Here is a 17,784-nt window from a genome sequence, read left to right on the forward strand (position 1 = left end):
GCCTTTTCTCCTTCCTATACAACCTTAATTTATTTTGTTTTGAATTGATACATCTCATTTGATGACATTCTTTTGAAAGTATTCTAATTATCTAAGTCAAGGACCAACTCCTATAATTTAATGACTCTGGAGGAGCTGACTGATACAAACTGCAATTATTACTTCTCTGAAGGTCTATGTTCATTGCTTATTTGTTCTTTTTCTACTTCAGATTAAGTCAGTCCAACTCTTATGTGTTCATAATTATAAACCATCTAGTGCTGCATGAGAGCATTATAAATTTAAACACTAAGGAAGACTATTTCTTGGAGCAGGGCATGGTAGTGCACGCCTGTAATCCCAGCACTCAGAAGGCTGAGGCAGGAGAATCACCACGAGTTCAAGGCCAGCCTGAACTACACAGTGAGACCCTGTCTCAAAAAAACAAAACAAAACAAAACAAAACAACAACAACCAAAAAAAGACTATTTCTTGGACACTTCAAAAGCCTTTGGGCAAATAGTTGATCTTATTATGAGTGAAGTCTGATCTTTCCTAAAGTTATCCATCAAACTGTTATATTTATTTGCATAATCCCTAGGTATATTCAGAATGAAAAAAATGTAACCAACTCTTAATCCTAGTGCTAAGAAGATATTTATCCAGTGCTTCATTGGTGTCTAGGCTGTCTTTTATTGGAATTGTTGCATTACTGTTTTAGGACATTTTATAAGGTGTTCTGAGAGACTGATAAATGCATGAATATTACTGGAATAATAGCAATATAAAAAGAAACCAAGAAAGGCTTGAAAAAAGTGGGAAATCCATAAGAAAAAAAATTAAGTGACTAAAACAGGCTAGAGAGAAAAGAAATGAGGAGGGGAAAAGATTACGCTTAAGGTAAAACCATAGAATAGAAAGACATGACCTAAAATATTGTATTTCTCATTATCATAGTGATGAGTGTTCATTTCAGACAAAGAAAAAAGATTTCAACTGAATAGGAATACTTTATAAACTGAAGTTCAGCTAATATTTCTTATTCTATTTGTAAACCTGCCTGAAAACTAAAACCTATTTATAACTGTTATCAACCATACAACTGCTAAGTCCTAAAGCACTCATACTATGACACAAACAATAATGTCAACTTTTAAAAATATGGAGGTTTTCTTTCCTGGAGATTTGAAAGGAAATGATAAACAGCCATCTTTGTAATTGCCGAATGTCTAACTTCCCCATGGCTAATCTTCCCCTTGCCCAACAGCTCTGGCAGATTTACAGTGAAGCGATTTAAAGTGATGTGTGGGGTTCAGCCCCACAACTGGCCTTCTATTCTATTTTTTTAATAAGCAGACTGTGAACAAAAAGGAAAAAAGCGGGGCTTGTTTTTTTTTTATCTTTTTGTTAGCCTTGTAAATAAATATACAGCACAACTCTTCAATATCCTGAAAACCTTGAGGATGCATTCTTGGGAGGGAACACTGATCAGGTTTTCATAAGTATTTATGGAATTACTTGCCTGTGTTCTCTAATAATTTGAAAGTTATGCCAAATTTCACATTTCTGAGCCATTGCAACACTAACAGGAATCTGATAAGCGGCTACATATTTAACACATTTTGCATTTAGTGGCAAAACTTTATATTCACCAACATTTTCATCGGTGTAAAGGATACCTGTGGGTTTCATGTTGATGAATGCTGCCTTCCTTTTTGAGAACATTCTCCTCTTCCATGCAATGATTAGAGAAACACATCCTTCAGAGACCACACTCTATACTGACAATGTCCCATTACTGTAATGCTTACAAATTACACAGAACTTTGACTTCTGAGTGGAGGAAAGTTTAAGAGATTTTCCGAAATCACATATTAGTATATTTCTAATTCCTTGACAACTAGTTCTCCTACCATAGAACCTGAAAGGAATACCTAATTTTAAGGCAATGCTAACTCAAAGTTTTACATTCTACTTCCTAGAAATCTTTGGAACTGGTCAGATCTCTGCAAATCATGTTATAAGACTGAAAACTTCTTAATGCATGCTTTAGTCAGTTGCCCTTAGTATTTTTTCTGTATCACTAACATATATTCCCAAAAAGAAACACCCTTTAGAAGACACTTACACATTCACAACTTCCTGATCTAAAGGTTGTAGGTTGTACAAACCTAATATTCATTAGCTATGGAGAAGAGGGAAACAAAGTTTTGTTGACAGATATCCACTGAAGATGTAACAACTCTCAAAATATGGACTTGATTCCAAAAGCATAGCCAGACTGATGAAATGATGACTTGGTAACACCAGGAGATGTGCTAATATACCAGGCAAGTAAAGCAGATTCTTTATGTGAAATGTTTTAACTCTATTCGTATGTTGAGTTAGAATGAGAAATGAATGTGTACTTTTAAATATTAATTATTTGGTACAGTGTGGCCAATTACCTTATTCTGGATAGCATCCCTAGTGAGAACACATCTTAGGGCACTGTTTTACTATTTCTTATGTTACATATTTGAGTCATTTTAGTTTTCTTTTTATATATTCAAGTATTAAATTACATTATAGCCTTACCCTCTATGGAAACAAAGCTGAATTATCAATTTTTTAAATTTTATCAACCTAATTATATTTTCCACTGAAGAAGGTCATTGACCTTAGAATTCTGATAAGACTAATCATTTCTACTCAACAGAAAGTATAAGTGGCTGCTGCTCTATTCAAGTGCTTCAGGACACAAGTGTTTAAAATATGTCACAAAGAAATCTAGCTGTTTTTAAAATTTAGTTAATTTTCTCTCAGTTTTACTTTTTCCATTAATGATGAGTTCTGCTAAGTGCCTGGAGCACAGAACTACATACTGTACAACATACAAGACCTATCCTGGATAATTAACCTCTAGGATTATATTTTAATTTTTATATCAACCTAGACAACATAGAGAGACCCTATCGCAAAATAAAAAATAAAACAGGTGTAGCTCCATGTGAAGGCCTCAAGTTCAATCTCCAGGACCATAAATCAATCAATCAATCATATACCCCAATAGTGTAGTACGTGGCAATTTAAGTTTAGATACAATAGGCAATTCTTATAGAACAACATGAATACAAAGTATCTCTTTTTACACTGGTGGCTAACTGTTAATTATAAGGTTATGTTGAATAAGGTGTCTGACTTTGTGTACTGGCATTTTTATTTGAAAATATAGGAGACAGATTCCAATTACACAAATTTCCTTCTTTACCTGTGATTACCTAATTAGTACAAAAGTATTTTCTTACACAAAGATAACTAGTTCACTAAGTGCCAGAACTTTCCCAACAGCAACACTGTAGCCAGATAAACACTTGCCATTTATGAGGGAAGGTTATTAATGTAACAACAGTAATGAAGAAAAAATAAATTTCCTTGGACAATACCAGGCAATCAAGGTGTTGTAAACATGAAAAGCCCATAAACTAATGTAAACAAACACAACAACTTCACATACAGGTAGTTTATTTCAGATGGAAAAAATTAAATCTGTATATGCTACTATAAAATAATAAAATTTAAAATTATTTCAAGATCATAAAAAATCAAGATCATCCTTGCATAAAAACAAAGTAAACTTGATTTATAATTGCATGTATGAATTTCAGCAATGTTTAGAAGAATTAAACCTTTTAGATACACATTCAGATTATTCTCATTACATACCTCTGTTCTCGATAGTTTCTTTTCATGAACAAGAAGAGAGAGGGAAAAACACAAAAATTATTTCTCTCCATAGACATATTAATAGAACACTAAATATAAAAGCTCTAGCATTCACTGAAAGATCTCTACAACAGGGGTTTGAGTTGTGGAGTTAAAATGGGGAATACCAACAAAAGTAATTCATGCGATCATTAGGATAAGTAACACCAGAAGGTCAGTGACAATATCATCAAATAATTACTCACTTTTAAAAGTATAAATACGCTGTACTTCTTAAAGGATAACTATTTTCTCAATATCAATTTCATTATACTAAACATTTAATAATGTTCTAAAGTCAATCCTATTTTAAATATTGGTTTTTAGATACATACATGGATTTCAATAATAAAATTAATGAATCAATTTATGTACATAAGTTAATTGCATTTCAAAGAAATAAAATCATAGGGCTGGGGATTTAGCTCAGTGGTTCCTCCACCTGCCTTGCAAGCACAAGGTTCCAAGTTCGACCCCGGTACCAAAAAGAAATAAAATCATAATTTATTCCTTTTGGAATACAATTTCCCAGCTATAGCCAATCCTAATAATTTCAAATACAAGAACATAAATGGACACTGGGATATTAATTTTTCACCATGTACAGTAAATAAGAATGAGTTAATTCATGGCTCTCATGGACCTCCTTAGTTATTGGTACTTATTCACTCAAGCTTGTCACTAGAAATATTTTCTCAAGGTGTAATCTGTTTTTTATTTGACCATAAACTAAAATAAACTTACATGACTTTAAAAATAAACTGATCTTAAGCAAATATTTGTCCTAAAGGGTATGGCAGTTCAGTGAGTTGATTTTTTTTTCAAAAGAGTTAACTTTCTATGTTGACATACTTGACAGTTAATACTTTGAAGACACGTTAGAAAGGCCAAGGGACAGTTATTTGGAGTTCCTTAGTATAAAAGATCAACGATGTAGTTGGACATGGTGATGCACCTCTGTAATCCCAGCACTCTGGGAGGCTGAGGCAGGATGATCACAAGTTCAAGTCCAGACTGGGCAATTTAGTAGTGAGACCCTGTTTCAAAATTTTAAAAAATTTGTTTTTAAATTTTTTAAAGGGTTGGGGATGTAAATTAGTGTAAAGACCCAGAGTTCAATCCCCAGTACTAACATAAATAAAATATTAAGGATGTTTCCATTTGGAGCACCTTCACCTGCCATTCTATCCACATTATAAGAATGGGCAGATGAGGGTAAAAATGCCAATTTGTTATTACTTTTTGTGAAAATCTCTCTCTCTCTCTCTCTCTCTCTCTCTCTCTCTCTCTCTCTCTCTCTCTCTCTCATACCTGGGATCGAACTCAGGACCTTGCACTTGCCAGGCAGGCTAGGTGCCACTGAACTACATCCTCAGCCCTACTTTTTGTTCTTGGTCTGATTACTTCAGCTATCCAGTTCCAAATGAGTAATCTGCATTTCCTTCTTCACAAAATTTGGAGAAAGTTTAACTGGAAGAATTAGTGAAGAAAATTAGTTCTGAGATTCTAAATCTGTTTTTGGATTTCAAATGGAATGTATGAATTATCATTTTCATTAGTTTAATTCCTTTTATAAAATTTCAAAGTCTTCATTTTATTTCTAAACATATTCTGAGTAGTTTTAGTCATTACAAATTTAATCATTTAGGCTCAAATTATTTGAAGATACTATAATTTGAACAGTATTTGCCTTTTTTCTTAATCAACCAGCACAGTATAGATGTTCAGAAATATTTTTAAAAAATAAAAGCCCAAAAGAAACAAATGGAAAACAGATGATGTCAACAGATACCGGTAATCTCAGAAGCAACAGGAAAGGTTTCTGATGTCCTGAATGGCAAGTTATTCTGCGAGTCTAAGAATGAAATGTCCATTTGCATCCATGGGTGGCAGAAAGTCACACACTCTAGAGTTAGCGATTTTTCTTTCTATTTTCATGTGATCAATGAAACCATGGAGCTACTTCAAAGTAGCAATGCCTGTGGTGACGATGACTGCGTAAGTTTGGCATCGGGGAAACCTGAGAAAATAGTATAACTCACAAGTGGCATGAACCTGCCTGCCATGCAAGGGGAGATCAAATGATCACCACACAGAGAAGTACTCTCTTCAGGCATGTAATTTCATAGTTCCAAAGGTTAGGGCAAGTGGACCGTGCAAATATAATGTGCCATGCACCTTATGACCTGCACATCAAGTGGCCCCGAGGGACTGGTATGGGGCAAGGTACAGATTCAGGGAGGGCAGGGCTTTCCTAGGTTGTGCCTTCTGCTGTGCTGTGTAGGTCATCTGTGCCATGCTGTCTATGCCACTTGGTAATGCACTTTTTCATAAGGGCCTTTCTATACTTTAATGTTTACAGCACACAAAATTTATCCTGGCAGTAAACTAACTAAACTAGTCTTCCTTTTTAGTCAGATACTCTTTCAGCGTTTTGGCATCACAGGAAATGGCTATAAACACTTTTAAGGTGTCTCCTTTGACTCCGTTAGTGTAAGACCATGTGAGGAGATCATTACCACAGCAAACAGGTGTGGTGCTATCTGTGGGCCAGGTACCACCCCAAAGGTTGGACGTACATTAACCCTCATTTTAAGCAAAAATGAGTCTCTTAAAAGGAAGGAGATGATTTAAAATGTAAAATATTATCTTTCCAATTAAACCTAAGTTTAATCCATGAGAAAAATATGCTATGAAATGAGGAAATAAATGCCCAGAAGGCTTAACAGAAGTGGCAGATCCTCCAAGTGGTATAAAACCTTAGGTTGATGGACTGAAACATCATCACCAGAAATCAGCAGACTATGATTTTAAGTTGAAATATTAAAGAGAACTAAGAGTTCAGTATAGTTAAGTTTTGACTTCTTACATTCATTATTTGAATACTAACTACTTAAGAAACTCATCACACACACACACACACACACACACACACACACAATGAGAATGCCTGAAGGCATTTACTTAGCAAAATCCTTAAGGGTGTCAAACATTATTCAAAAGTAACGTGACTTTTAACTTTTAAAATTTATATATAGAACCAAAAACATAAGTTGAACTATGGAGTTTAAAAAAGAATTAGGATTTTAAAAATTTGTAACATGAAGTAAAACTCTAATTTTAACAGATTTAATTTCACAGGAATCCTTTCTTCACAGGAAAACCTAATATATTTAACAAATACTTGTGCCTCCTCTGTAACAGCTGTGTGGATAAAAGAGTTTTACCTTTGTGTGCCACATGGTCATAGGGAGCTCTGGTAAACCAATCTGCTGCTGCTGCTCTATTACAGACAAAACTGTCTGTTCCTGCTGCAGCAGTCACTAAAGCCCCACTGAAGCTTCCTCACTGACTGTCCTCCCTGGACTTCTGAGCATGAGTCTGGGTCCAGGGAAGTTCTGTCACTAACGACCAGAGCATCCAGCCTTTGCACAAGACACAATTTAGACCGGTTCTAATTCCCTGCAACAATCTTAAAATGATATTCGGTTCTTTCAGAACAGAAAAGAGTTGTTTCAAAATCTAAAACCATGACAACTTACTAATTATAACTATGCCAAGCGTAACCACTGACTGCTGAGCCAGACTGATTTTCAACCCAAGTATATTTATCCAGTGTTATAAAACTTTCTAGATATTTTCATTTAGTCAAAATATTTGAACATATTTTTGCAGTAATACTGAGACATCTGACTTACTTATATCCCCAGGCAGTTATTCCTAATATGAGAGCCAGCACTAAAATGGTGCCAGCAATTATACCTATGATGATATTGGTACCAGCAACACCTGAAAAAGAACAAGAGGGAGGGGATCAGTGATAGAAAATTCTTGCAGGAACTGTGTTCTCCAGATTTATAAGCATCATACTAAGCATTATTGGCTTTTTAAACAACAGGTATTTTTCAAAAGAAAGAGAAATCAATCATAATTCAGCTAGCCACATCAATTTTTTTCAATTACATTTTTATGTATCTTTTAAATTTTTGTCCAAGTGCATTTTGCACAGTTGTATTTCCCTTGTATTTTTTCTGGAAAGCATAAAGTCATTGAATTAAAAGGAGAAAAAGTAATTTGATTTTTTTCAAAGCCATAGCACCATTCAGGGAGGAATTTTTAGAAAATCTGTGCTCCTTTTGACCCTTTTCTCAATCTCAGAAATTCTGAAATGTGCCAGGTGTGGTGGCGCATGCCTGTAATCCCAGCACTCGGGAGGCTAAGGCAGGAGGATCCCAGTGGGTTCGAGGCCAGCCTGGGCTACACAGTGAGATCCTGCCTCAAAGAACAAAACAAAACAAAATCTAGAATGTTATATTCATATCACTCCATTTAACGGTAAAGCAAGGGCTTTTCCCACTGTTGGTAGTATGTCATTTTTTGTCTCTCAAAATGAACCTAAGCTTTTTAAGTGAAAAACATCTACAGGTTTCCATGCAAAGTGCTCAGATATGCAGATGATGAAAGCGCTGGGTTTGCAGCTACCAGTGCAGGCAGTGACAGCTACAGCACCCTGGAGAGGGAAAGTGGTCCAGTGAGTTAGAGCCCAGGGCTGGTGGGGGATGAGAGGGGGTAGGAGCCAGATGGGCAGAGGCCCCACAGGTGGGATGCAGGGCACAGTTCGACTTAGCACTCAGTACTGGCAAGGCTAAGTCACACCCACTTGCAGGCAGGCTGAGAAGTCATGCTGGAGTGGGCCCTGGCAGTGAGCGTGGCCCAGTGAGTCCAAGGCTTAGTCATCAAGCTCAAGGGAAGGACCTGGAGCACAAAAGGCAGGGCTGAGGCCAGGCTCTGACACCAAGCAGCCCATTTTGCTGTCAGTGATTTATACTACAGGTTCAACGGCAAGGTTTCCACTACAAGGTTTCCTTGTCTGCTCCGCTCCTGAGGCGTCCTTTAGCAGCCAAAGTCAGTGATGCTGAGTGGCTGAAAGAGTCTAGTTCTCCGTGGGAGAAGGCTGCCCTCATCTCACACAGGAGGACTCAGTCCAGCTGCCACAGGGGCCTCTGGGTCACTGGGCTTTTCTGACGCCAAGATTTAGTGCATCTGTCCTCCCTTCTTTTCCAGGGGTTTAATGGGGATCAGTAAATTTAGATACTCTCCTCGATCATTTCTAAGTAACAGCATGGCTTTTGTTAAGTTACTTAAATATCCTATAAATATCTTCATCTCTGCATTAAGTGCAGGAATAAGCTCCATTCTACCATTCATCATTGCTACATTTGAGGACCCCAAAATCTTAATCATTATGTGACTTTTTTTTAAATTAAAGTCGTGTTAGTTAAGGTTTTATACCTGTCTAAATGATTAAAATAAGTATATCCCTTTTCTCATCCTTTGGGGGCAAATGGACTTCAGAATTTGAGCATTATTTTATGCAAAAAATATGCAATAATGATATGATGAAATAAAAGAAAAAATTCACCTCCAAGGTATGAGTTCTTTTACCTACTTACATTTAATTTCTTCTTCTACACTTAAGCCACCCCTGGCTTTTAGAACTATCCCTCCCCAGTGTTTCTGATCTATGTCCTCAAATCCCTTCAGGTACCTTGGTCAGGGACATTACTTCTAACTCAGGCTGAAGAAGTGGAGCTGAATACTGATGAGACTTTATAACAAAGCATATTAAAATAAGTTCTTCAATTGTTTTTCTTATTCAATCTGTACATATAAAATTCTCCCTTTAAAGTATGAGGACTTTCTTCATTCAAAAGAAATGCCAGGGTTTGGTGACAACCTCAGATGAGTAAAGGTGAGGGCCGTTTTCTCTTTCCTCATATTCGAAGATGATGCAGCAATACCAAACTCAGTACCTACCATTGCCAGACAAAGTGATTCCAGTCTTTGCATCCTCATCATAAGGGAAGTAAATGCTGCAGTCCGCACCTGTCCAGTGCCTGTTACATACACACGTCAGCTCGTTACTGCAGAACTGAAATCCAGAATTAAGGTGTACATTAGTTCTCTGGACCAGGGGTATGAGGAATAAACATTAATTTTTAATTGGAATGATATCAACATAACATTTTAGAATTTCTTTTTGGGGGGGCGGGAATTGAAGCAGGGTCTCACTATGTAGCCCAGGCTGGCCTAGAACTTATGGCAATCCTTTTGCCTGAGCCTCCCAAGCGCTAGGATTATAGGTGTGCGCTGCCACACCTGGCATATTTTAGAATTTCTGAAATTGAGAAAAGAATGAGAAGGAGCACAGATTTTCTAAGAATTCCTCCATGAATGTAGTTTTTTTAAAAAAATCAAATTACTTTTCCTTCTTTTAGTTCAACAATTGTTAAGTGCTTGGAATTTGATGATACCGGAAAAGTTATTGGTGTTTTCTTCCTAACACTAATTATTTTATTTCTCACTTTATTACCTAAAAAAAATATTTTCTAGGGACCAACAGTTGATCCACAGGGAACAATGAAATTTAACAGAGGAATTAATCTATGTCTAAAAAACATCAGTGCAGCCGGGGATTTAGCTCAGTGGTTCCACTGCCTGCCTCACAAGTGCGAGGTCCCAAGTTTGACTCCGGTATCAAAAAAACCACCAAAAAACAGTGCAATTATTGTTTTGGCTTTTATTGCTTTAAATGTTATGACAGAGATTTAAAAATTAAGCATAAACAGCATTATCTGTCATTTATCCAATACAAAGCCTTTCCTTCCTCCCAAAGAAAGGTTCTCTTTCAGTTTGTTTTCTGAGATGGGATCATGCTTTGTTACCCAGGTCGGCCATGGAATCCTGGGCTCAAGCAATTGGCCTGTCTCAGCTTCCTGAGTAGGTGAGACTACAGCTACACACCTAGTAAAAGAAAGGTTCTTTTTTTTTGGTACCAGGAATCAAACTTGGAACCTTGTGGTTGCGAGGCAGGCGGTGGAACCACTGAGCTAAATCCCCAGCCCCTTATAAAGAAAGGTTCTTTACCCTCAATTTTTATTAAGATTTTAAGAAAGACAATGAGAAAAGGAAAATCCAAAAAGAAATGGGAAAGCCTGCTGTTTCTCGGTGGCTGAGAAGAGAGACTCACAAGGTGATGCTCCTGGCCTCTCCACCCACCGCCCCGCCCGCCCCGCCCCCCCAACTGACGGGAACTAAGAACTCCCACAAATAAAACACAGGAAAAATCTCATAGAATGACACCAAATTCCTTCAAGTTATCAGAAAACAATCTCTCTTTACTTATCAATCTAGGAAACAGAATCTCTGCCTATATCTTATAATTCAAAACAACAAAATGGAGTGAGTTAAATTAGGGTTAAGATCAGCTAAATTCCTTTGAGGCAGATTTTCACTGTGAGGGTGTTTCTGTCTTATCTGATCTAATGTTCTAAATGACAACACACATCCATGTCTAGATGCATCCATAAAATAGCCCCAGCAGGAGCTACCAATTAACAAATATGCAGAAGAAAAAGGTTCAGGCTTAAAGTCAAATGGTCTAGATTTGAATCCCCATTTCACTACTGTCCTATTAGTGAACCTTAATCAGGTCACCGGCTTCTCCAAGCATCAGTTTCCATATCATGTGACCGTACCAGTGATACAGAAACAAGAACAGACCAGCCTGCAGTGATCTAAAGAAACAGCATAGCTAACATTTATTGAATACTATGTCCCATGCATTACTTACAGTGCTTTACAAGTGTTAATTCATGTATTCTTCACAACCATCCTATAAATTAGACCATTATTAACCCCATTTCACAGAGGAATAGACTGAGTCATAAAGAAGCTAAGGAGTTTGCTCGAAGTCATCCAGTTAGAAAGGATCAGAGCTAGGATTCAAAGCCATCTGTCTGCAAGCCCTCTGTGCCTAATTACCAGATGCATACTATGTAAAGAACATTTACTTCCTTGTTTTAATTTTTCTAACATATATAGCATCGAGTGACTATAGGTTAAAATTACATACTCTAGGACACTTCTGTATCATGCACAATTACTGTAAATTATTTGGATCTTATTTACCATCAGATTAGTAAAAGAGCCTTTTACTCTTTTACTAATTTATTAAACCAATCTTTACTGCACACAACTACTTTTGGTCTCTGAATTTTGTATTCAAATTTTCAGATGAATAAAATATGGTAATTCATATTTTAGCCTGAATGGTCAAAAATAATCCCATTAATCTTTTCTCCTCTTCCCCCTCCCCCAATATTTTCCCTAAAATCCTCTTAATGATTAAGGAAAGATTTAGCAGACTCCTTTATAACAGAAGCAGAGCTACTCACTCTATGTCTTTTCTTTTTTGTCACATTAAGAATCCTATGCTTTGTCAAGGAGTGACAGTTACTTCCCTAATAATAAATTCTTGGCATATCTCTCAGGCACATTACATGAACTGGCCAGGATCCCTTACCTCAACTTGGATAATACAACCAGTTTAAGCAAAGAATCTAGAATGAGGATAAAAAGAAAATCATAGAACATGCTAAAAGAGAAAGAACAAGATCTTTTTGTTAGCACAGGTATTCCTAACTAAAAAAGATCTTTAAAATTTACACATGAATCACATTATCTGATATATAAATGAAAGAGTACACTGAAAAAGCTTTCAAATCCCATTCTTCCTATTCATCTGTAGGAAATTTGTTTCCCTAAATTATTCTGCTCTTCTTTCTAACGTTCATCCGCAGCTGGAAGGCACTGGTGTGGCCACAGCTGTTACTATGGTCTGTTCTGATTGATCAGAGCCCAGACCATACCAGTAATTAAATATTGTGACCATCATCCCTCTTTTTTACTCCCTTTTAAAAAGCCCCATTATAGTTTGCTAAAATGTATGTCTTAGTTCACTTGAAGAAAACTGACATTATATTATATGAAACCAGTAACATAAGAAAGGAAGAGAATAACTTGGTTAGAAAGATTACCCATTTTCTTATTCCTGAGCATTGTTAGATCACAAAATAAAATTATTCAAATAGCCATGATCAATTTAGTGTTCACATATCAATCAGAATCATGGATAAACGCATTTTCCATAATTAAGGAAATAAACAGTTTAGCATCATATTTATTTCTATTATATAAAACGGACAGTTCCATATGGCAAGGGACAGAAAGAATACTTACTCCATTTCCCGAACAAACAGTGCCTTCTTTATTGCTTAAGCAAGTACTGAAGTTGAAGGATGCCATCGAAAGACACCTATGTTCCAAGCACATCATTTTGGGACCACAGGGCGTCCCATCTTCCACATAGCCAAGATCAATATCTTCTTCAAGCTTAACATGCCCACCACTGAAAATAGATTAGGCACAAAAAAGAAAATAAGATTCCACTAATTTTCATTCATCTTGATAATATGCCTAAAAACTAGAAAGCAGGCAATCTGTTCTACTTTCTACTTATAATTTAATAAAAGCCAGGAGCATTAAGCATGTTCAACATTTAAGTAGAAAAAACAATGGAATCTTTTGATCTAATTCTTTTCAGAGAAATCAATACAGTTTAGGATTTAAATATAAGGACCTGAATTCAAGTGGTTTTATTATTTTGCCATCACTACTCTGCGTAAGTCCAATGAGCTATTATTACTAGATTTTATTTAACAAGTAGATTTCAGGATTTCACATGTGTTTCAGAAAAGGATGAAAAATAGTTTGGGTTCATATATTCCAAAATCATTAAATATGTACAAATTTTATTTGAGAATGATCATTATTCAATATAGCAAGTTCACAAGTTACACAGAAATAACCAAAAAGAGGCTAAGAATTGAAAATACATAGCCACACTCAATTTTTCATATGTTGCCATGTGAATGTTAGTATTAAAATCCCCATTCTTTTTATTTGTCCCAAAATTATACAGGATGGGCCGGGGATTTAGCTCAGTGGCACCGCACCGGCCTCACAAGCACAAAGTCATGAGTTCGATCCCCAGCACCAAAAATAAATACATAAAAAATTATACGGGCCCATCATTTAAAGAGTCAAATAGACTAATTGGTTTTGTAAATGCAGTAAAGCAGGTATCTCCCCCAATATAGTTCTAGTAGAAAACCACTTTCTACTCTTAACTGATTCTTTTATTTATGTACACTATTTATGTGTTTTTAAATGAGTTTTACTACTATATTTTATTTTCAATTTTAGACATTATCTATTGACTTCCCTGTATGGAAATTGAGAATGTATCTTTTCTTTCCACTATTTATCATAAATTTTATCAATAGTTAAATCAGTAACAAATGTGTACATTATTACAAGTATGTGAATGTTACTCAGTTCTGTGATATAACCCTTTTCCTGTACTATTTTTTGCTTTCTTTTAAGTTACTAAGTCTTTTGTTGCTGTTCCTTTGTCTATTTTTCTAAAAATTTATCATCGCTAACTCAAAGCTAATCCAAACTCCTTGCTGGCTGTCAAACTCTCCATTGAAGATATGTCTGAGTGTCAGTCTACCTTCCTGTGAAAATATCTCCCAGAGTTTCTGACCTGCTCCTGTGTGTTCTGGTTGTCGCCAAGCACCTGAATGAACCTGTAAATCTCAGATTCACCTTACACTATCCATTTTAAGACTGCATTCTCTCCATGGTGGGCATCATGTTTCCTGTTTCCCCTGCCTTTGTCTTCCTTGGCTTATGCCTTCGTTTTGGTGGAGCACAATATCTAGTAGCTTCCTATGAAAGGATATAGGTGCGTAAATTTTGGAGAAACTTGCATAGCAAAAAATTTTTTTTCTTTTTTTTGTTAATCCAACAGCTATAAAATACACTTTTTTTTTCGCAATGGAACTTTCTCCAAAATAAACCATATTTTAGGCCATAAAGCAAATGTTAAAAATTTTTAAATTTAAAATCACTTCTTGCATCTCTGTCAGACCACAATGGAATGAAACTAGAAAACAAACGCAAGAGAAACTGTAGAAAATATACAAACACATGGAGATTGAACAATGGCACCTTTTTTAAATTAGTACAACCTTGCAATACATAAGGAATATACATTGTGAGTTGGTGCATTATACATGACACCTTAATCCTATGTACTTCCCCTTCCCTTTCCTCCCTTCCTCTTCCTCCATCTCTAGATCCCCTTCTCATCTGCCGCAGGTCTATTTCCCTGTTTCATATCATATCTTTTATTTTGCTCTATTTTGTGTTATCTAACATTTCTTTAACAGACTTTCGTCTGTTTTCTTTATTTCAGCCCCTAACCCCAAACTCCTTTTCTCCCTCTTCCAAAAGTATATGATGTTGCTAATTTCTGAATCTTCTGGAAAGTGATAATGTATATTGGAATGGATCTCAATTTTCTCCAGTACTGACTGAGGAACCTTCTCTTAGTTCTCATAAGTCATGTGCCACACAACCATTTGCTGTATGTTCCAAAATTGTGCTGCTCTTGTCTGCTCTTGCTCTCAATACTTTCCTATGGACATACGAACTCCCAAAAAGTTCTCATCCATTTAGTCATTAAAGTAGGAATTCAGAAGGGAGAAAAAATAGATCCATATGTTTAAATCACTGACTTTACTTAGAAGTAACCTTTATAGAAGTAACCTTAATAGAAGGAAATGTAAGCTAAACAAACCCTATAGGACTTTACCAGCCAACTAAACATACCCCTAGCAACAATATAATATTTCATATTCAACTAAATCTCGCCTTTTATCATTTTCTGTTGGGACTGACTCAGTTATCTCTATGGACTTGATTCCATTTTGCCTTACTAATACACATAAACTGAAAACAGCAGTCCCAAGCTGCATTCTTGGGAAGTAAGATGACTGGTGTTCTCATGAAATGGTTACATAATTACCTGCAGTTTAATGTTTTTCCCTGCTGCACGACTAAAGTGGATGTGATTTCACCATCCAGTTCTCCAAGCCTTGGGATATTGCCAATATTAGTGCATAAAAGGTAGCCACAAAGCACATCCCTGCATTGAAAGAGTACCAATTATTTATGTACTTCTCTTTGCAAAGATATAACAAACCATGTACAGTTGGAATGATAATCTTTTCAAATTTTAGCATTTTTTAATCAACTATATTATTTACTTATATGCCAAGCAAAAAAAAAAAAAAAAGCCCAAATTAGTTTGACTTCTGCTCTGAAAAATCCCAACTGTTTCCTAATATCTTTCCTTTACCATCCGATAGCTCAAGTGTTATGTAAAGAAAATTATCAAATAGATTTTTTTTTTGGTACTGGGGATCGAACTCGGGTCCTCGCACTTGCACCGCAGGTGGCGAAACCACTGAGCTAAATCCCCGGCCCTCAAATAGAATTTCTTATGTCAGAATCTCTTTCCATAAGACATACCATCACATATCATATGATAAACTATTATTTAGTATTTGATAAGTAAATGAGTGACCTTTGGATGAGCATTCTTTTGTAATACAGATGTTTCTGTAACCTGTCTTCCCAGAATCAAAGAAAACATTTTATATTGCACAAGTTTTATAGATTCCCCACCACAAAGGCTTACTACCTTTTTAAAATATTATTTCTCTTACTATCACATGATTCTGTCAATTTAAAGATATTTTCACTGATGTCAAATATTATCTTATATATCCTTTATGTCTAATACATTGCAATTATTGATAAAGAAAATAATAAACATTTTACTAAATATCTTGTGAATATTGATTGGCAGACCAGAAAGATTATATATGAAAAGTGTCAGTTTTCAAATTAATAAAGGAGAAAACTTAGGATCTGTATCACCAATATGAAAAACAATATGTATAAATGAATTCTTTAGAAATAATTTTAAAAATTTTATTATTTTACTATATCATAAGCAAAAGTGCTTTTTAAACAAAGATACTCAAGTTTTAAAAAATTTCATTTATGTGTCTTAACTTTTCTGAGTAATTTTGAATATATAAAGAAAACTGGACATGATCTTTATGCTCAAGGAAATTACGCTCTGGATAAAAAGATAAGTCACATACATAAAAACTATAAAACATGCAGTTGGGAAAAAGGGCCATAAGAATAGCACAGAGGCTTATGGGTGTACAGAAAAGAGGAAGAAGACTTATTTCAAGAGGAAATCAGGAAAAAGATTATAGAGAAAACGTTTTCAAACTGGGCTTTGAAGGATAGATAAATATTTCACTGATGATAGTATGGATGTAAAAACTTCCTAAGGAAGAAACAGGACAAAAAGGCATGAAGGCCACTTGCGATGTATGTATTAGGAACAGTAACATTTGTCAGACTTTGAGGGGAACAGAGAAAATCAAAAATGTAGGTTGGGGCAAATCATAGATGAGGTACAGTGCCAAGATACAATTCCATTTTGTTACATAAGACAGCATTTCTTTTTCTTTTTTTCGATTGTGGTACTGAGGATTGAATGCAGGGCTGCTCCACCACTAAGCTATATCCCCAGTCCCCTTTAGCCCTCTCTCTCTTTTTTTTTTTTTTTTTTGCTACCGGGGATCAAACTTGGGACCTTGTACTTGCGAGGCAGACAGTGGAACCACTGAGCTAAATCCCCAGCCCTTTCTTTCTTTCTTTTTTTCTTTCTTTCTCTCTTTTTTAATTTTAGAGGCAGGGTCTCACTAAGTCTCCCAATGGGTGGGATTATAAGCATGCACCACCACACTTAGCTCCACTCTGTTATAGCACAGCCTATCTACAATCAACTTGGGTAAATTAAGTGACTATGCCTCAGTTACCATAAGAATGGGAAGACTGCCAAAAAGAATAAGTAGTGTACCTTGCACAAAACAAGATAGCATTCTTAGCATATAGTGTACACCCAGAAAATACTGGGTATTATTCTCACTAGTAATTAGCTATGTGGAAGTAATGAAATTTGAACAAAGAACTGACATAGCAGTCAGGAGGAAATTATTGTGATGTTCGTATTCTGGAGACTGCTGATATAGGACACTTAAGAGAATGTTATAACAACAGCTGGAGAGTTAATACAGGTCTCAGTTGGAGTAATGCCAAAAGATGGAAATGAAAAAGTGCATTACAAATAAGTGGTGGGGAATCAAAAGGGGAAAATGGCAATGATTCGTTATTTGGTCAACATGAAGAAGAAGGGAAGGGTTAAATTTCACTCCTAGGCTTCTA

The 17,784-nt window shown here is 35.8% G+C and overlaps 1 protein-coding gene across 16 annotated transcripts in view; it reads right to left on the reverse strand.

Annotated features, from left to right (window-relative positions):
* Positions 1 to 17,784, reverse strand: part of Adam22 (ADAM metallopeptidase domain 22) — a 249,300-nt gene that overhangs the window by 26,982 nt on the left and 204,534 nt on the right. For 13 of the 16 annotated variants that reach the window (XM_087204754.1, XM_087204746.1, XM_021242656.2 and 10 more), the window contains exons 22-26: positions 15,500 to 15,619; positions 12,805 to 12,973; positions 9,541 to 9,655; positions 7,422 to 7,512; positions 3,685 to 3,702 (exon numbers count right to left, since the gene is read on the reverse strand). In XM_087204754.1, the coding sequence (XP_087060880.1) occupies positions 3,685 to 3,702; positions 7,422 to 7,512; positions 9,541 to 9,655; positions 12,805 to 12,973; positions 15,500 to 15,619 (513 nt within the window). The remainder of the gene's footprint in view (positions 1 to 3,684; positions 3,703 to 7,421; positions 7,513 to 9,540; positions 9,656 to 12,804; positions 12,974 to 15,499; positions 15,620 to 17,784) is intronic. The other 3 variants (XM_087204751.1, XM_087204752.1, XM_087204753.1) reach the window with 1 other exon arrangement.

This window comes from Heterocephalus glaber, unplaced genomic scaffold (genome assembly GCF_053883595.1).
Source record: "Heterocephalus glaber isolate CG9 unplaced genomic scaffold, H.glaber_assembly_v1.0 deba00000546, whole genome shotgun sequence".
Classification (NCBI taxonomy): Eukaryota; Metazoa; Chordata; class Mammalia; order Rodentia; family Bathyergidae; genus Heterocephalus; species Heterocephalus glaber.